At 42.5% G+C, this 20,985-nt stretch overlaps 1 protein-coding gene across 5 annotated transcripts in view; it reads left to right on the top strand.

Annotated features, from left to right (window-relative positions):
• FRMD4A (FERM domain containing 4A) overlaps window positions 1–20,985 on the top strand; it is a 593,356-nt gene that overhangs the window by 268,354 nt on the left and 304,017 nt on the right. For 2 of the 5 annotated variants that reach the window (XM_060192200.1, XM_007532068.3), the window contains exon 1: window positions 13,200–13,343. The exons of the other annotated variants lie outside the window; for them this stretch is intronic. In XM_060192200.1, coding sequence (XP_060048183.1) covers window positions 13,251–13,343 — 93 coding nt within the window. In that variant the 5' untranslated portion in view covers window positions 13,200–13,250. Of the gene's footprint in view, window positions 1–13,199; window positions 13,344–20,985 lie in introns of those variants that run through there. 5 annotated transcript variants of the gene reach the window in all.

Raw genomic sequence — 20,985 nt, 5'->3', positions numbered from 1 at the left:
ATTGAGAAAGAAAAAAACAAAACAAAAAAAACCTCCAGGCAGTCTTTCCCAGCTCGGGTGAGGCCTGCTTAATAAGCTAACTGTCACTCCAATTGAGCCTAAGTCCCTTACTCAGAGAAAAAAAAAAATAGCCTAGATATTTAGAAAGAAGCAGAGGAATGGCACCCCTGGTGAGCCAGGAATCTTGATAAAGAAAGGAGCTCAGCAAGGAGCCTGCTAGCAGCAGCTCCCTACCCCCAGGGTCTGGTTATGGGGAGAGGAGAGTGGAGAGAAATAATTAAAAAATTTTCCTTTCTTTTTGCCCTAATTTTTAACCCAAATAGAAATGTAGTCACCTCCTTGGTCTCACATTTAGAACACCTCCTTGCTTGTCCCGCTGAAGGCCAGGATCTCTAAGGCTTTCTAGCAGCTGTTGTCAGAACTCATGCCAGCAGCTGCTTTCCATGGCTGCACACTTTCTCGGTATACTTTATTCTTTTATTTTTATCACCACATTGCTCTGTTGTGCGCCAGATGAAGGGGGCCCAGAAGGAATGTGCCGGGGCAGCAGAGGTGAGTGACTGGATCTTTCCCTATGTAGCAAAAGGCACCACCAGAGATCACCAGGGGAATCTGCATATTTGTGGCCCAACATGTGGCCAATTCTTGTAAATTTTCCATGTGTACTTGAGGAGGATGTGTATTCATTACTTTGGGGATGGAAAGTTCTGTATATATCTATTAGGCCCATTTCATCTATGGTTTCATTTAAGATCACTATTTCTCTATTGATTTTTTTTTGTCCAGATGTTCTGTATCTTGCTGTGAGTGGTGTGTTGAAATCTCCTACTATTATTGTGTTGCTATCAATGTCTCCCTTGAATTCAGTAAGTTTTTGTTTTATATATTTGGGTGCTCTTAAGCTTGGGGGTATATATATTTATGATGGTTATATATTTTTGTTGGATTAATCCTTTAACCATTATGTAGTGTCCTTCTCTGTCACTGGTTACTTTCTTTCAGGTAAAGAAAGTGACACTTTCTTTGCCTGAAAGTCTATTTTATCAGAGAACAAAATAGCTGTCCCTGTCAGTTTTTGTGAGTTATTAGCTTGGAACATCTTTCTCCAGTTTCCATTTGTCTTTTCTTTGGATGTGTGTTTCCTGAAGACATATAATAGATGGATCCTGTTTTTTAATTCAGTTAGCTGCTCTGAGTCATTTGATAGATGGATTTAGGCCATTCACATTTAGGGTGATTATTGATATATATGGTTTACTTACGTCCATTCTGAGTTTTGTTTTGAGTTTATTTTAAATTGTTGAATCTTTGCCCATTTGTTTGTACCTGACCCTTTCTGTGGATGAGTTTCTGTGATGAATTTCTCATTGATTTTTTTCTTGTGCTTTCTGTAAATTTCTGTTCCCTGTTTTGTTGTGGGGAAAGGGCCCACTGTCTGGGATGTCCAAGCTGTTATTTCCATGAGAGTCTGAGCGGGTTGACCTCGAGCCCCCTCCCAGATGGGCAGTAGGTAGGTCCCTCCTGACCTCATGAATTTATGATGGATGGGCTTTTTCAGACTGGGTACTTTCCCGCACATGTTTCCTCACTCCCTTTGAACAAAGGCCATGAATTACAGTATATGGCCAACTGAAAGCCTCCACAAATATCCTGACTTTGCTCAACTACCCCCTTCTCCCCTGCCCTGAGGTGCTTGTAATTCACCCATAGAGAAAAAAAAGCCTACCTATGTATTGTGAGCTCATGACCAGACCTTATATGGTAAGTTTCCAGTTGTGATCAAATACTTGGTAAGTCAAGATTTAGCTCTGTATTGTGTATGGATTAATGATTACCTTAACCTTTCTCAAACCTTTTGGGTATATCTACTTGCTTGTATCCCCTAATAAACGAGTCATCTCAGGGGCTTCTCCTGGGAGAGATTGTGTGTTTCCTTCCTTTCTGTGCACTCTCCCTTGTTGCCAGGGCCTCCCAGGACCCCCAGGGGCTACTTCAGTCTCTGCTGCCAGTGACCAGGGAGGCGGAGGGCCAGGGACGACCCACCTTTTGTTTTGTGGTTGCCATGTGTGTAATAACTATCATTGTGTATCTAGAAAAGTCTTTTGAAGTTGACCTTAATTAACAAAAAAATTGATAGGTCTTCTTTGTTTTTAATTCCTTCCCCTATCTGCTTAATGTTCCTTCCTATTTTTATTGTGTTCTTGTTTCTAGTCTATTGCTGTTCACCTTGCTTAGAATGCATATTCTTTTCCTTCCTTCTTTCTTATAGGATTCCATTTGGTATTTCTTGTAAGGTGGGGTTGATTGTGGCAAATTTCTTTAGTTTTTGAATATTTAAAAAAAACATTTATTTCTCCCTCATATTTGAAGGATAATTTTGCAGGATACAAAATTTGTGGCTGGAATTCCCTCTCCTTTAGTACCTTGAATATGTCATTCACTCTCTCCTTGCTTCTAAAGTTTGTAAAGAGAAATCTAATGAAAGTCTGATAGTTCTATCTTTGTATGTAACTTCTTTCCTTTCCCTAGCAGCCTGCAAAATTTTTTCCTTGTCATTAAGTTTTTATAGTTTTGTAATAATGTGCCTTGGTGTTGGTCGTTTTAGATTTATGAATCTGGGTAATTGGTCTGCCTCTTTAATAATTATGTTTTGAGGATTGCCTGGGTGAGGAAAATTCTCAGCTAAAATTTCTCTGAAAATTGCCTCTAGTCCTTTGACCTGGTCTTCTTCTTCAGATATTCCTATTACTTTTACATTTGACCTCATTATGGAGTCTGCAGTTTCACAGAGAGTCACTGCATTCTTTCTAAACCTTTCCTCTCCCTCATCTTTGAATTGAAAGAGTGGGATAACTGTATCTTCTAGATTGGAAATTCTTTCTTCTGCATGTGTGAGTTTACTTCCTAAACCTTCTACCTGAGTTTGAACTACACTAAAGGTTCTTTCAGTCCTTGCAGTTCTGTTTGAAATTTTTTATCTCATGCTTTCCACCTGCTTAGTGAACTCTGCTTGAAGTTCTTTTTTCAAGCTTTGTAGCTTATCAAATTCTGAGTTGCTCTTTTGTGTGTCTTAATCCCAAAGTAAAATGCTCTTTCAATTCTTGCTTAAGTTCTTGGAGAGTTCTCATAATAAGTTTTCTATACTCTGTCTCTGATAGTTTCTCTGCATCCGGAATTACTTGGATTTCCTCTGTTTCGCTTTTATCTGTTTGCTGTGGCATATTTTGATGTTTATTTCTTTGTTTTGGTATTTATAGTGTTGGTTATTGTTGGCCAGCAGGTGGTGCTGTTGTGATCTCTAGGCCTTTCTTGTTTGTATAATCCATGATGGGGGTGGAGGGTGTGTATTGGACCATCTTGTGGACACGAAAGCTATCTGTTTTTTATTGTGTCCTTGCCTTAAAGAAAACTCTGAGTCAAAGACTGAGAGGTTTTAAACTCCCTTTTATTTTCTTCTGGGTCTGATAACTGCTTACTATTCAAAATGGCATAGCTTGGTGCTGTGCTGCCTGTCTGGAGCTCTGGTTTGACTGTTAGTCTTTCAACCCACACCCCTTATTGCCCCAACTACATGCAAGCACCCACCTGAGGCTGTAGATCTTTTAGCTGTAGATTATGTGTCCAATTCAGTCTCTTGTTGTATTTAATTGTTTTAAGGAGAGCATGGATCTGATCGTGGCTATTCCATAAACCCGAAAGTAGTTTTAGACTAGTTTTGTTTCACAGCAAAATTGAGCAGTAGTTATAGAGATTTCCCAATAGACTCTCTAATTTACTCACAGCCTACCTCTCCCCACCCCCTAAATATGACCATCAAACTCTAGAATGACTCATATAATAAAATAATATAACAAAACAAAAAGAATGAATTAGGGAGATTTCCCTGTTTCTATCTTTAAAAAGACTGTGGGGAACTGGTGTAATTTTTTTCTTTGATTTTTTTTCTTGGTAGAAATCCCTAGTGAACCTGTCTGAGCCTGGAGTTTTGTTTTATTTGGCTACTAATTAGTAATTCTGTTTATTCTTTTATTAGTTGCATCAGATTGTATTTTTCATTTGGACTCTAATGAAATAACTGTTTTATGGACAAGGACCTGTTCAAATGACTAATTCTCTAATGTTTTCCATATCTTCATGTATTAATGGATCCAAGTTTTCAGCCTATTGAACTTTTTTTCTCGCTGAAGAGCCCCTTTTAACATTGCACACAAGATAGGTTTACTGGCAACACATTTCTCCACTTTTCATTTGTTTGAGAAATTTTTATTTTTCCTTTACTTTCATAGTATAGTTGTCCTGGGTACAGAATTCCCAGTTGGTGAATTTTTTATATCCATACTCTAAATATTTCACTATATTCTCTGCTTGTATGCATTGACACTCCATCTCCAGGGTTACATGAATTCTGAGGAGAGATTGAGTGTAATTCTTATTGTTGCTTTTCTTTAAGTCAGGTGACTCCTTCAACTCAAGTTGTCTTCAAGATATTTTCTTAAAATTTGACCTTCAGACATTTGACTATGATATGCCTGGGTTTAGTTTGTTTTTGCTTTTGTTTTTTGGTCCAGTTATTTTGCTGCTGTTGTTGTTTGGTTTTGCATTTATCTTTTGTTCTTCATAGAGCTCTCTAATATGTGGTTTGGTGCATGACATTAATTTGGGAGAAATTTTCAGTCATTATTTCTTCAAGAATTGTTACTGTTCTCTTCTAAATGGCAGTCCCATTATATGTAGCTACACATGTTGTGGGTGTCCCATAGTTCTTGGGTATTCTATTCCTTTTTTTTTTCTCCTTAGTGTTTACTTTCCAGAAGTTTATGCTGTCAGTTCACAAATTCTGAAGAAGTTCAGCTATGTCTAATCTACTTAAGAACTCATCAAAGCCATCCTTCACTTCTGTTACAGTACTTATTTTTTTTGTTGCTTCATGGTTATTGCTAGGACTCTGTGTTGCAGGATGAATCCACTACTCCCAGTATCCATCATTTCCTTTTCCTTTTTCCTTCTTTTTGCTTAACAGGACAGAGAGAAGTTATGAGAGGAGGGGGATATAGGAGAGAGAAAAATAGATGCTTACAGCACTGCTTTAGTGCTCATGATGATTCCCTCCTGCAGATGTGGACCAGGAGCTTGAACCAGGTCCCTGCACATGGTAATGTGTGCACCACCACCTGGCTCTTGTTATGGTGTTTTTCATTTCTAGCGTTTCTGCCTGATTCATCCTTAAAATGTCCTTTACTCTGCTTACATTATCCATCTGTCCTGGCATATTTTCCACTTATTCCATTAAGTCCTTGGATATTAATCAGTTTTTTTTTAATTCCTGGCCTTAGTATTCCAACATTAGCCAGTTGCTATATTTGACTCTAGTGCAGATGCTTGTTCCACCTTTTCAAACTGTCATTTATGCCCCACAGTGTGCCTTGTATTTCTTATTGAGAGGCAGACATGATACAAAAAGGGGTGGTAGTAAACAGACTTTCAGCACTGTAGTGGTGTGAGAGAGAAACTTCCTCTGCTCCTGGACTCACTTATCAGACTCTTTCCCCTTTTAGATGGAACAGGATGGGCAGAAAGTACTAGAGTATTTTCTATGGGCAGGTTAGACTCTAGTAAGTAGCTCCATCCCACCTCAGTAAATTGAGAGAAGGTTAGGTGTTAGTGGTAAGGAGTTGGGGTGACTTTTGTATTTAGAGTCTTTGGCTGTTGTTATCACAGGACTTTACTGATCGTAACTGACTTTCTCAGATGAAAACAGAGACAGAGAGGGATGGAGAAATATCATAGCACCAAAGTTTCCTCAGGTGAATCCATTCTCTCATCTAATTGCCTAGAAAGAATATTTATGTCAGAGTCCCATTAGCTTGGGCTTTCCTCAGCAGTCCACAGCACATTCATTAGGATGTCACCCTGCTGTCTCCACGATAGCTGTTTCCACATTGGCACTTCTTCTTCAGGGGCATGGGGGACACTGTGGGAATGTAAGGCTTCTTCTGAAAAATGAGATTAAAGAGACACATCAGACCTGCTGTTTGGTAATGAGCTGTCACCATTTGGAAGCTTCTGAAGCTTCTACAAAGCTGCTGAGTTCATAAGAGGAAAGTGTGTGTGTGTGTGTGTGTGTGTGTGTGTGTGTGTGTGTACACATATGTGTGTGTGTACACACATGTGATACCAAGGTAAAGAGCACAGATAATGTGAGATTGAGGTGCATAATTGACTTTCAGACTGACAATGACTTGCCTGCTGTATTTGACACATTTTCTGTTGTCTGTCTAGTCTAATCTTTCAGAAGATGTAAGTTTCTTCTTTCTAACCTATAACTTGGAGACGGTGAAGCAGCCATCTAAATAGCAGATCCATGGACTAAGTATCCTGTGTCATATGCTGAAGGAAAAAAGCAACAGGAAATAAAGTGGGCCTCCAGGAACATTACTCGTTAGATGATGTGACCCAGTATCTATACTCTGCTCTGTCCGTTTAGATGGATGGCCCCCAATTTCCCTTCTGAAGCTGGCATTCCATGCACACCCTCAATAGCATCTGCATTCTTGCTATAGGCATTTCAAATCCAATTATAATGGTGTGCCCTATGCACACAGTAACAATTAGCATCTTCCACTCACCTTCATTTAAATCTAAGAGTCTGTCCATAGAAGGTATATTGCCCATTCTGGTAATGACCTTCTACTGGGAGCCTCCTTGGCATTTTTATTTACAGGATGTCAGGAACCCTCTGGGGCATGTTCAGCACAAACCACATTTCCATGATGTGAGACTTCTAAGGCCCAGTTATGCCAACAAATTAAAATGCTTTCTTTCCTCCTCTCAAGAAAATACATAGTGTATCCCAGAGACCACCCACAGGGCCAGTAGGAGGCTACCCATGAGAGCACCATACCCAAGGCACAGGAGAAAACACAATCCAATGGCCCCAAAGCAAGCCACCCTCCTTTGCAGCAACCAGGGGGATCACTTAAGCCAAAATAAACGATTCTCCTGTTGAAGAAAATTACATGCTAAACATCCCCTGGAAAAAAAATAAAAGGAAGCATGGAAATTAGAAGCAGATTTTAAAGTTGATCATTTGCCACCCAGTGCTTATCTAAATGCCTGGAATTTTGAACACAAAGCCTCGTAAAAGTCCAAAGTCAACACCCACTGGTTATGTGGAGGGGTGCTATATATATATTCAGCTAATCCTGCAGAGTCAATACCATAGATAAGGGCATTATTTATTTTCCATCTTCAGTGCAATTACACCATTTACTTGACACAAAATGTATTTCATGAGTAAGGCAAATCAATGCTAGTTATCAAAATCTATACACACTGATAGCACAGGACAAAGGACTTTGCAAAATGGACTTGAAAAACTAGTCTTCACAACCAGCCCCTACCAAGTCAGCCTAGTTGCTGCTTCATCACACAGTAGCCTGGCCTTTGTACTCACTCCTGGGGGCCTGGGTATGACATAATTCTTAGTAGTGCACGCAAGAAGCCATTGTCTGCATGCAGAGCCATTGTTTACCTGAACTGCAGCTTTGGATCACCAGACTAAGTCTCAGGCTGGGATATGGCAGGCTAACTCTGCAGGAAGGAAATCAGATCAAGGCCAGCTGGGAATTACCTCCTCCTGAGTGAAATCTCTCTTCTGTTTGCAAACAGGATCTCTGTCTGCTCCCTCTTTCTGTGGATAAAACATGGACCAACCCTGCCAGTATGCAGATTAGCCTGGTAATTGATGTCCATGCAGTGAGAAATGCTGAGAGAGAACATAGACATATCTTCCACTCAGGGCATGCATATTTGCCAGGTTGGGTCAAAGAGATAGCCTAGCAGTAGGACACAGGACTTGCATGTCTGAAGTCTCAGGTTCTATTTGCAGCACTGCCTTGTGTCAGAGCTGAGTGTTGCCTTGATGTTGGTGCTCTGGTACCATGCACATATGTCCTCTCCCTCTCCCAAAAGTAAATTAAAATATTTCCATTTCTAGGGGCCGGGCAGTAGCGCACTGGGTTAAGTATACATAGTACAAAGTGCAAGGACTTGCTCAAGGAAGTCAAGCCCCCAGCTCCCCACCTGCAGGGGGTTCGCTTCACAGGTGGTGAAGCAGATCTGCAGGTGTCTATCTTTCTCTCCTCTCTATCTTCCCTTCCTCTCTCAACTTCTCTCTGTCCTATCCTATATATATATATATTTCCATTTATATTCTAATATTATTTCCAATGGCATGCTCTATGGCCCATTACCATAGATTGACAGAGATTCTGGGATGCTTGATTAGCACATAAGGTTTCCATTCAGTCAACACTGTAGTTTCTTCCTTTCCCTGGAAGAATGTACAATCTGGTTTCCTTTCCAATGAAATGTTTGCTTTTTCAGTACATGGAGAGAAGAGATTTTACTCTAGATTAATTAATTCTCTACTCCAAGTTGCTTAAGTGAAACAGACCAAATCAACAGGGAATCCTCCAAGGTCCAAAAAGATGCCTCTTTACCCTCCAAAATATATAGCCATGCTTCATAGTTGACCTTTGAAGTATTTGGGTGGATGAAACATGGACATCAGAGCAGAACCCTTGTGTGGAGGAGAAAGGTGATATAGAGGCCCAGGAGGCTATGGTTAAGTGTGTGCCTGCAGCTCTCTGAATCATAATTTTATCCAGCCCACTGGATGAGTTTCATTAACTTCCAGCTTGCAAACTCGGGCATGAGGCAGTGTCCTTCACTTCACCATGGACAGCCCAGCACAGAGAGGAACTGAGTTTTTGGAAGAGAAGAAAACTTCTGTACATAAGTGGAGTAAAGGGCTGATGGAAAAGGCAATGGAATGCTAAAGAAAGACAAGACTTCCCTTTCAGAAGAGCATCCTTACCCTCTGCCTGGATTGGTTAGGGATGTTCTTCTCATGCCTGTTTTTAATTCAATCTCAAACCAGTCATCCTATCCCAGTTTCCATGATAACAGTGAGCCTATCCTGCCTTGCTTTATGGTTTCTCTCCAACCCTTCATCAAGGCTGGTTTGTGGGGTCTCTAGTGGGACAGGAGGAACCCTGGGCTCTTCACTTCTGTCCTTCTTTCCCTCTTCATAGAGATGCCTCCAAAATGTCAAGGAGACATTTTGGCAGGAAGGTTTCCTTCTGGAATGCATAGGTATTTAACCCAATTCTTATGCTGTCCTCATGCTTTGGGGGTTCATTAAAGATGACCTCCCTTTCCCATTACTAATATTTGCTTGTTTTCTTCCTTTAAAAAAGTTTTTTTAAGATTTTATTTATTTATGAGAAAGATAGGAGGAGAGAGAAAGAACCAGACATCACTCTGGTACATGTGCTTCCAGGATCAAACTAAGGATCTCATTTTTGAGAGTCCAATGCTTTATCCACTGAGCCACCTCCCAGACCACTAAGAAGATTTTTTAAAAGAGTTACTTATTAGTGAGAGAGAGAGAGAGAGAAAAATAGAGGGAGGGAGGGGGGAGGGAAGTGAGAGAGAGAGCACGCAAGCCCTAGTGAAGGGAAGGGGAACAAAGCATCATTTTTCTTTATACTGCCCACATGGATAAAACTATCCAGCACTGGCCACCTCCAGAACACTTTTGATGTCCATAATCCCCTTGAGGAAGAGACCAGAGTACCACTCATCTCTGGCATACATGGTGCTGAGGGGGTCATACATGGGCCTCAGTCATGCAAGTCCTATGCTCTACCACTGAGATATCCCTCTGAACCCCTTTATGGCCTTTATATCCTTTATGAAATCCATGATTTGCCACTTACCACAGGAAGTATTAATTGACTGAAAAGATGAAAGCTAACATTTTTTCAGATAGATTCTGCCCTTTTCTGACCAGGAACTTCCTCTCCCATTACCAGCACTTCTCAGCTCCCTGCCCTTTGCCCATGACCCCAGGTTGACCTTGACCCTGTCATAAATCCTCTGGCACCCAGGTTCCAACAAGGCAACCCTCCGTCCAGCAGGTTCTCAGTCACTTCCCAGACTGGGATCCCTGGTCTTCTGGTCCACTCTATCTCTTCTATACAATGAGGACAGTTCTCAGGGAAAAATGACTTTCCCTAGTTTTGGGGTCTCAGGGCTGATGAAGGGGACACATGGACCTTTGGGAGGCCATAGGGGTTGACCTCCATTGTGGTCATCTCAGGGCCTGGACACACAGCTGGGATAGGGGCCGAGGCTCGTGCACCAGGCTTACTCTGGGCAGCAGGTGGCATAACTGGTTCCCAGAGTCTGTGCTCAGACACTGTCATCACTGCTTGCTGTCCCCTCTCTGACACTTTCACCCCCTGCCCACTAACATCTGGCCAAGAGCACCCATGGGTTATGATAGTAGCTCACTTTGGTCTGTTCTGATCCCTGAGTGACAACTCATTCATTTCCATGTAGGAGCCTGGACATAAACAGTTTCACTGAGACGGAAAGGGATTGTTCAAAACACACAAACAAAAAACCACAGGCCTTGAGTGCTCTGCTCCTAAGACATCAAAGCAGTAAGTGCCTCTGCAGGGATTCTAGAATGCAGCATATCTACACTCATCCCCTGCAGAGTTACAATCACCCTCCTAAAACTTTAGTCCTCTTCTGCTAGAGTGGTCATATCAACAAAGGTATGAATGCTTATCTCCTCCAGGGAATCATCTATATTAGCATGTTGGCTTTCTGAAAATTTCTGCTCTAGATGTAAGAATTCACTTTGCAATGTGCACATCTCAAACACCTACAGCAAGACAAGCAGGGATGAAGTTTTGAACAAAAGAAATCACGGCCTTCAGATCTCTCTGGGTACTATCAGGTACTGGGGAGGTTTGCTAGCTCCTCTCTACTACATGAGAGGAAGAGGAGTCAGAGGAGGGGAAGGAGGAGGAAAAGATGAAGAGGAAGAGAAGGCTGTGCTGATAGGACAATCCCCCACTCCCCCCTCCCTGAGGGTGGGGGCACAGAATGTGTAGGAGTCTGGTGGGCCAAGGGTTATTTTTGTTCACATTAACATTCTCTTCTACATGGATCTGAACCTTAATCAAATGCATATGTTTTTGTTCTATTTGCACTTCGTTCATCAAAGTGTTTGTTCTGATCTGAGCTCTGCCATGAAGCCTTCAAGCGCTCCAGTGAAGCTCATTAATACCCTCTGGGAAACAGGAAGTTGCATTTAGTCAAATATAAATACATTTGGCTCCCACGGGCTCTGCCCTGCCTGGGTCAGCTGGGAGGAGGGAGTTCTGGGCCATCAGAGACCTCACTCCATCTCCACACACACACATACCCAAAACACAGACACACACATACAGTTTGGGGTTTTTATAGGGTGCTTCTTCATTATTTAAAACCTGACCAGGATCAAATGGGTTTTAGGAAACAAGTAGATTCAACAGATTGGACTGAGTAGCTAGGGGGTCCCTGCAGAATTCTTTCCACCCCCAAATATTGTGCAGCCTAGCAGTGAAAGGAGGGAGGGAGAAAGAGGAAAAGGCATGTAAGGAACCTAAACCACCACGCCAGTTGCTCCCCAGGTCCCACAGAAGAGTTTTCCATCTTTCCCTGCCTCTACCCTTCTTGCTCACCCTCTCACTCACGCCAGCCTTACATATGGAATCGATTATGAACAAAGCCTGATTGTTGTAGATTCAGAATTTCCCACATCCACTGAATGCTCTCTTGAATTGTCTATGAATATGTGTTTGCTCAGAGTGACCAGGTTCCATCTCCATGCCCTGACCCCCACCTCTGTGAGAACCTCCTTACTGGGAGTATCCCCCTGACCCCAGTTGCCAGCCAACAGAACTCAGCTTGCTCCCTGTGCATCCCTGCCCCCACTTCCTACTGGAGTCTTCTAATAAACAGAACTTTCTTTTCCATCTTATACTAATAATCTGGCATGTTAAGAGTAAATAAAAGCTGCTTCTCAAAACAGATGAAGGGTATCAGGCTAACATCAAAAAAGCAAGGGATTGCTACAAAGGAAACAGCCCTCTCTTTCATAAAACAGGATCGGATAGAGAGGAGTGCTGGATATAGAAACACATTAAAAGGAAGAAAACTCAAATCCTGGAATCCTGGATCCTGGATGCCTTTTACTCATTTTTGTTTGTTTGTTCTTATAGGACAAGTAAACAGTATTTGAATTACAAAACATTATGGAAAAGTTATTCCTAGACCCTAGATGCCACCTGTGAGCTGGAGTTATCTAAAACAATTATAATAGAAAAGGTAATTGTGGAGGATGGAGATGAGCTGAGCCCTTTTTCCAGAGTCTTGCAAAACCAGAGATGATCTCTTCCTGTTTACTGGCACCCATGAAAAATTCAGTGTTCTACAACATTAGACATTTCGACAAGGAAGTGCCAAGTGCAAGCCTGCCTGTTATCTTTGAATCAATTCATTGGAACACATTTTTCCTTCCTTCCTTTCACACTTTCTCTTTGTGGACTGCACACACACACACACACACACACACACACGCTGAACTGTGGGCAGGCATTTGCTTTCCATGACTTGGAAAAGCAAGAGGTAAGAAAACAGATCTCCCTGTGTGATGCTCAGGGTTGTAATTTACAGCTGCAAAGAAGGGGCTCTTCAACCCCATGCCCCCATTGTGTTATGTCACCAGTCTTCAAATTATTTCCCTGTGCCCAGAGGAGAATGAAATCAGAATGTAGGACTTCATGTTAATCTCTGTACCAGATGGTGATATTCTATAGAGTCCTTTTAATGTGAACATGTGACCTACTGTACCGCCAAGGGGGCTTTGGAGTCATGTGAGGGAATGAATAATACGTCTGATGGAGCTTTGATTAGACAACTGACCTGGTTCCTGTCTGCAGCCACTGGAAGCAAAGTTGACATTTCTGGATCACTCCTCCCCAGACACATCCCTTCTCGGACCCAAAGCCTCATAGAGGAAAACACAGGCAGGGACAGGAGGAGGGGGCTGAAACTGCACTGCTGAAGTTGTGCAGAACTTGGACGCCTTCTCCTCCTCCCCATCCCCCCACCTACTGACAGACCACATCTTGACTCACAGGGTTGAAAGAAAACTCTCTCAGTTACTTGATATTCAGGAAACCTCCAGGAGACCATAAGTTGGTCTCCAGGAAGCCTGTGTCTCTCTCATTGCTGGAAACGCAGACACCGCGTGCGCGCGCGCGCACACACACACACACACACACACACACATACACAGAGAGAGAGAGAGAGAGAGACTTAGAGAGAGACACACACGGCTCTACACCATGGTGGTGCAGGCTGCAGTGGCTCCAAACAGACCTCAAAGACTCCTCCTAAAAATCCCGTATGGATCTCTGAGAAGACGCAGCGTGGAGAGGGTGAGCTGTCTGGAAAGCTGTTTGTTTTTTACTGGGTGATCGGTGTTGGGAGAAGGGCAGATGTGTGTTTTCATGGCAGAAAGGATTTCTTCTTCCAGTCAGCTTTTCCTGAATGGTTCCAGTTCCTGGGGCTGTAGGATATTATGCAAGATGGATTTTTTTTTTCCCCTAACAGTGATGAGACATTTGAAACAGGGATAGGTGTCTGTCGTTTATGTGTTGAGATTTATTAGAGAGGAAATATGGGGGTGTCTCCTGGAGTGGTTAAGGAAGATGGTAAGTGTTTTGCTGAGAAAAGCATCAGCTATGAAAACCTGTTTTCTTCCAGGTTTGGTGAAACAGATTCAGTAGTACAGCAGCCCGGGTGTAAATTTCTACTGTGGGTGACTCTTCTCTCAAAGGAGTTGATGATAATGACATTAAGGGACTTCAGTACTTTGATGGTTTGAATTATCCAACTGTTTGATTCAAAGCCCCTTTGGTTTGTTTCTGTGTTGATGTTATTTCAAAGACCTTGCTCTCTTTTGGATATTTTTAATATTACAAAGATTATGTATGGATTTGGGTTCAAACTGTCTCCTTGGCAGAAGCCCCTGAGAGGTGGTCTTCATGTCTGACAGTGATCAGGACCAGATCAGTCTTGTGGTGACTAATTTAGCTGGGGGTTGGGAGTTGTAGGGAGAGACTCTAATTGATGTAGAGCTGGTTCTTTGGGAGTGTTAGATCTTCTGTGAGGAGACAGTGCCTCATACACATGCTTTGTGGGTCTCAGGGACTCTAGAAGCCCCTGTTATATCATGGTAAATGCTGTCTACTTAGATGAAGGTAGAGTCTGGTATCTTTGAAGGAAAATTGCATTATAAAAGTCTGTCTCAATAGCCAGACAGCCGGTCACATCACATAAAGGGGAACAGAGTTGATTTAGTTCAATTGATTTCTTCTGGTTTGTTTACTGACTATTAAGTGTTTTTTGTTTGTTTGTTTTTTTGTCTTGTCACTTCTAGGGCTTCACCACTCTGAGCTGGCATTTTCAGATAGAGATCACTGAAGCTTCTTCCCCCAGTGTCATGGGACCCAGAATTTGAATCTAGGTCACACAAATGACAAAGCAGGCTCAAGCCCAGATGAGCTGGCTTGTCAGATCTCACTCAGTGAATTTTAAGCTTAATAGAATTACAGCCAATGCTTTAAAAATATGAGGACTAGACTGGAAAGATTGTTGACCTGGGAAGTTCCTGTTTTGCCACAAGTGTGACCTGGGTTAGAGCCTGGCCGTGCCACACTGGAGGAAGCTTAGGTGCTGTGCCTATCTTCCCTTCTCTGCCTCTGTCTCTGTCTCTCTCTGCCTATCTGAAAAAATTATCCCAGAACAGAGAATCCCTAGAGACATACAAAAAAAGTATTTAAACAAAATAAAATTTAAGGATGTCCCAGGCCTGCAGGTGAAGTTGATTTCCTATTAGTTAGATTTCTTTCTGCTATCTGAATAATAACAAAAATTATCTTTTCTGAGTGTGTTTATTTTGAGGTGTGTTTATTTTGGTCAGTATCAAGTCAGCAGGTCATTTATGTTAAATGCCTTCCATGTGTCCTTGTGTGTTAAGGGCCAAGAGCCACAAACCAGCAGTTAGAGCAAAATTTACAAGTGTATCAGGCTTATATGGAATTGTTTTTAAGTTCCAGGGAAGTTTTCTCCATTTATTTTCATGAGAACAGACACCAGAGCACCACTCAGCTCTGAAATATGAGGAATAGGCTTTGAGTCTCAGGCCTCATTCATGCCAGTCCTGTGAGCCATTACTGTGCTGTCTCCCCAATTCAAATTTTTTATGCCGTGTTGGAGATCAAACCCAGGTCCTCATACATTACAAGGCCTGTGCTCTACTGCTAAGTCACCTCCCTGGCCTGGCTTCATTGTGTGTGTGTGTGTGTGTGTGTGTGTGTGTGTGTGTGTGTGTGTGTGTGTGTGTGTGTGTGTGTGTAAGGGGGGAGAGAGAGAAAGAGACATACACCAAAGCACCAATCCATCATCCTTGTTGTCTTTATGATGGTTCAATGTATTTAATATGTTCTGTTCACAACCCATCCCTTGAATATGTAAGTGGCAGGCACCCTACTTGTACAACTTGATATATATATTGCTTCCAGGGTTATCACTAGGGCTCAGTGCCCACACTACAAATCCACTGCGCCTGTGGCCATTTTTTTATTTTTGGATAGGAAAGATTGATACCTGCAGACCTGCTTCACTGCTTGTGAAGTGACCCCCCTGCAGGTGGGGAACCGGGGGCTCAAACTGGGATCCTTGCACTTCGTACTATGTGTGCTTAACCTGGTGCACCACTGCCTGGCCTCCACAGATTGATTATATAAAGATGACAGTTATCCAGATTATATACACAAGCAACCTATAGAAATCCTGAAACCTGTGTTAGCCAGTAGAATCTCTAGACTAATGTTCACAAGTCATTTACTCTTATGTAATTACCATATCTATTACTCATTGTTTACCAAATTAAGGAGCACTGGCAGAGCTGGAGAGATAGTGCCCCTAATATGGTACATGCCTTGCCATGCATGAGGCCCAGGTTCAAGTCTACCACCACATGGAAGATGCTCTAAAATGGAGAAAGTTCCAGTGCCTCTCCCACTTTCTTTCTCTATCTCACTATCTGAATGAAAAATCAACCTGGTAACAGTGAAATTACCAGGCAGTGACACACCTGGTTGAGCGCACATGTTACAGTGCCCAAGGACCTGGGTTCAAGCCCCTGGCCCTTGTGAGTATTGAAGCAGGGCTGTAGGGGTCTCTCTGTCTCCCTCTCTATCTCCTCCTTCCTTCTCGATTTCTGGCTGTCTTTATCCAATAAATAAAAAAATATTTTTAAAAAACAGTGAAATTATGCATACATGAGGCTCTAGCGGCGGGGTGGGGAGGGCAAAGGGAGAGGGGCAGACCAACACTGGCAATATATGAGCATGTGTGTTGCTACCTATGTTGGTGTACTCTTACATTCAAGGCATATAGACCTATCTTCTCTTGGTCACATGTGTGTTGCATGAGCTGATCTGAAAAGTTTGGCCCCTCAATAGAAGCAGAAGTTGCTGTTCATCTCTGGTATGAAATGGGCAGTGGGGACTGAGACAGCATCACTCACCAGGGTAAGCTCCCAGCCTACCTTCCCACTGTCCTCAGTGAAGGGGGAGGGAAACCAACTATGACACGACTTCAAGTTTATCTTAATTGGCCATTCTTACTGTGACTGATTTGATGATGTTTCAGGATCTGAGTCCTACATTCATATTTGAGGGTGGGGGGCAGTGCATGCAGACAGACAGCCAGTACTCTTTCTGAGACTCCCTGCAAAAAAAGCCACAGATTTTTCAGTTTCCTCTGGATATAGATGGCGACAGACATTGGTGTGGCTTTTGTTGCCTCACTCTAGGTGATAATGTTAAGGCTTTGGCTAGGGAGATACTCAGTGTTAAAGCACAGGACTTTCATACCTAAAGCCGCAAGTTGTCTTCAGCAGCACCGCATGCTAGAGTGGTGGTCTTGTCTCTCTCATTAATAAGTAAACAGATCTTCTAAAACAAATAAGCAGTGAACACACTTCAGGTGCTCCAGGAGGCAGCAGAATATGGTAGAAAGCATGGGGCTCACAGTCGTACTATCCCAGAGCAGAAAGTCTCAGTCTTAACTAACTGGGATCTCATCCAAGTGCTCCAAGCTCCCTTTGCCTCAGTTTACCCATCTGCACCATCTGCTGTGGAGGTGTATGTTGAGGATGAGAGACAATACTATGTCATGACATAATTCCAGCTTTCAGAAGGCAGTCATTAAAGATGGCCATATGATCTCAGGTGGGCCTCTCTGAGTGGACAAGCATATAGCTTATACTTTTCACAAAGAATGGCCTTTCTCACATGCTCTCAATCATACCTCCCTCCCCTACCCACTCCAGAGTGGTCCTTCAAGGTAAAAGCCAAGATGGGCGGTAAGACACATGGAAAATGAAGGGTTTCAAATTCATGGCATATAAATGCCATATAACTAGACCTACTCCAGCCCAAATGTTTCTATATGGTCTTTCTTCCAAAATTGGAGGGGAGAGTTTATTCCAGAAACAAAAAATGAACTTCAGGGCCAGCAAAAATAGGCTTATCCTCTCTACCATCCTCATATGCCGGGGAGAACTAGCCATCTCTGTTCTCCCAAATGTTTCAACTGGAGTTCATTCCCCCACCCACAATTCTGCTCCTTCTCTAGGACTGCCAGCTACCTAAAGGCCCAAACTCAAGCCCAGGCATCTTTCTGGCCTCCTTCCTTCCTTGGCTCCTCCATAAGGCCAATCACTCTGTGCTACGAGTTCTGGCTCACCTGGCCTCTCCTTTCTCCCTGTTCCTTGGTCCAAACCACCTCTACTCACATGGATTCCTGCAGCCTTCCCTCTTCCCAGTCTGTGCTGCAGTCTCTGTGATCATTCTAAACCATGGGTATAATTGTGCTACTTACTCACTTAAAACCCACAAAGTGTCCCCTCCTTCAAAATAAGTACAAATGTCTGCATAGAGTGACAAGGCTGTTCAGAATCAGGACTCTGCTAACCTCTCCACACTCTTCTCTACCCACCTCTCTCGAAGGTGTGTGTTCTCTACTCCAGCCCAACTGATCCTGTTTGCAGGGTTCCCAATCTAAAAGCTCTCTTCATTGCCCAAAGCAGAACATTCCTATTTGGTAGATCTATTTGGGGTGTGCCCTTAAATGCTCAAAATTTTACCATATACATTAGTGATGTGGGCTGGGGGAATAGTTCAGCTGGAGGAATGCAAGACTTGCATGCCTGAAGGTCTAAATTCAATTCCCTGGCACCACATATACCGCAGTGGTGCTCCGGCTTCTCTCTCTCTCTTTTTTCCCTTTGCTTCAGTGCCTTTGCACATGTTTTTGTGACCTGATATGTACTCCCTTTCCTTCCCCTCCTGAACTTTCTACTCACACCCTACAGCCTAAAAATGACCTCCTGTTGGAAACCTTTCAGCATATCCAATGCTCTCTAAGTGCTTCTTTTTTGGGTATCAGTATTTCTCTCCCAGTAGAACACTATAACTCTAGTATGACTTCCAGTTCCCATCATTTCCATCCTTCACATGGTGACAAGCTTCTTGAAGGCAGTGAGCTCTTCACTTCTAACTGCAGTGCCATAAGTATGCATTACATAGGTGCAGAGAAATACCTTAACCATGTTAGAACATGGGACTTCCATGCATAGGGAGGGACCCAGGTTCCCTCTCACCACATATACCAGAGCTGAGCAGTGCTGTGGTCTCTCTCTCCCATTATCTCTCATAAAAATTTTAAAATAAGTAAATTGGGGGGTGGGCAGTAGCACAGCACATTAAGCACACATGGTGTGAAGCACAAGGACCAGCGTAAGGATCCCGGTTCCAGCCCCCATTTCCTCATCTGCAGGGGGGTAACTTCACAAGTGGTGAAGCAGGTCTGCATGTGTCTATCTTTTTCTCCCCCTCTTTGTCTTCCCCTCCTCTTGATTTCTTTCTGTCCTATCCAACAACAACAATAATAAACAAGGGCAACAAAAGAGAAAAATAAATAAAAATTTTAAAAAAGATTTAAAAATAAGTACATTTAAAATTTTAAATAAGTTAATCTTTATTTATTTATTTATTTATTTATTTAAGAAAGGAGACATTAACAAAACTGTAGGATAGGAGGAGGGGTACAACTCCACATAATTCTCACCACCCGATCTCCATATCCCATCCCCTCCCCTGATAGCTTTCCCATTCTCTATCCCTCTGGGAGCATGGACCCAGGGTCATTATGGGTTGCAGAAGGTGGAAGGTCTGGCTTCTGTAATTGCTTCCCCGCTGAATATGGATGTTGACTGGTCAGTGCATACTCCCAGTCTACCTCTCTCTTTCCCTAGTACAGTTGGTCTCTGGGGAAGTGGACCCCCACATTGGTGGGGTCGTCAGTCCAGGGAAGTTTGATCAGCATCATGCTGGCATCCGGAACCTGGTGGCTAAAAAGAGAGTTAACATACAAAGGCAAACAAATTGTTGAACAATCATGGACCTAAAGGCTGGAATAGTGCAGATGAAGTGTTGGGTGGGTACTCTCTGCAGACTCTTGTGTACTTCTGCTTTCAGGTATATATTTTTCCCTGGTTTATGGACATGTGTGAACATATGCTCTATCTCAGGGGACCTGGTCTATATCTAGGTTTGGGGACTTTATTGGGGAGTGGACCACCTGGAATGGAATTAGAGAATACTATGAAAGGAAAGGTCTCACCTGAGTAATGAAGCTTGAAGGGTTGTCATTCCACACCTGAAGTCTATGGACACAGTCTGAAGTGAAGCATGCTGGGGTGGCACTCGTGTTGATTGGGTTGCGATCTGTGGATGCAATATTATTTTATTTGGATTGAGAGAAGCATGCAGGAAAGAGGGTCCCACCCTAAGGTTCCAGGACTGGGGGAAATATAGGCTTTATAGTGAAAATGTGAGGTTCCTGCTGTCTTAGGGTTCAAGAGACAATGGATAGTTATTGTTAATCATCACATTATTTGGTGATTGGGTTAACTTTGAAAAGTCCCTTTGTTAGGGTTTGGGGTATAATACCCAGCATCTTGTATATAGCTGTGCTACCAGTTGCTTCTGTTCTCCCTGGTCTAGGCTTTTGAGAGAGTCAACATATCAAAGACTCAACCTATGTATTAAAAAGACTCCGTCTGTGTTTTAAGAAGTTCTAGACATATGATCAATTTTCTCCTCTCATATTAATTGAATAGTGGTTTATAAGTCTACACTTTAATAGGAGTGTACATAAACACCATTCCCACCACAAAAAGACTGTGTCCCGAAGTTAATCTTATTAAATAAAAGTTGTCTTAAAAATTTGCACCAGGGCTGAGCAAGTTGTGGTGTATATATACACAATGGAATACTACTCAGCTGTAAAAAATGGTGACTTCACCGTTTTCAGCCGATCTTGGATGGACCTTGAAAAATTCATGTTAAGTGAAATAAGTCAGAAACAGAAGGATGAATATGGGATGATCTCACTCTCAGGCAGAAGTTGAAAAACAAGATCAGAAACGAAAACACAAGTCGAACCTGAACTGGAATTGGCATATCGCACCAAAGTAAAAGACTCTGGGGTGGGTGGGTGGGGAGAATACAGGTCCATGAAGGATGATAAATGACATAGTGGGGGTTGTATTGTTAAATAGGAAACTGGGGAATGTTATGCATGTACAAACTAATGTATTTACTGTTGAATGTAAAACATTAATTCCCCAATAAAGAAATAAATTTAAAAAAAAATTTGTACCAGGTGAGAGAATGAATGAAATTTGAAAGTTCTTATCCATTTTCTCAATGTGGATACTGTGAAAAAAAAAAAAAGGATCAGAACTAAAACAAACACAGGAACAGCCTGCCTTTGTGGGTTAAATCACCACAAACTCCATTATTGCTGGTAGCAAGGTGTTTGCTCTTCTATGTTAACACTGGAGACCAGCATGCATCTGCAGTTTATTCTGGACTAGAAAGCCAGACCATCCATCTTGAAGTGGAACAAATTGTGTGTGTGATCAACCACCAGACTCAGATT

This window comes from Erinaceus europaeus, chromosome 6 (assembly GCF_950295315.1).
Source record: "Erinaceus europaeus chromosome 6, mEriEur2.1, whole genome shotgun sequence".
Taxonomy (NCBI): Eukaryota; Metazoa; Chordata; class Mammalia; order Eulipotyphla; family Erinaceidae; genus Erinaceus; species Erinaceus europaeus.
This window is presented reverse-complemented; position numbering and strand designations above follow the sequence as displayed.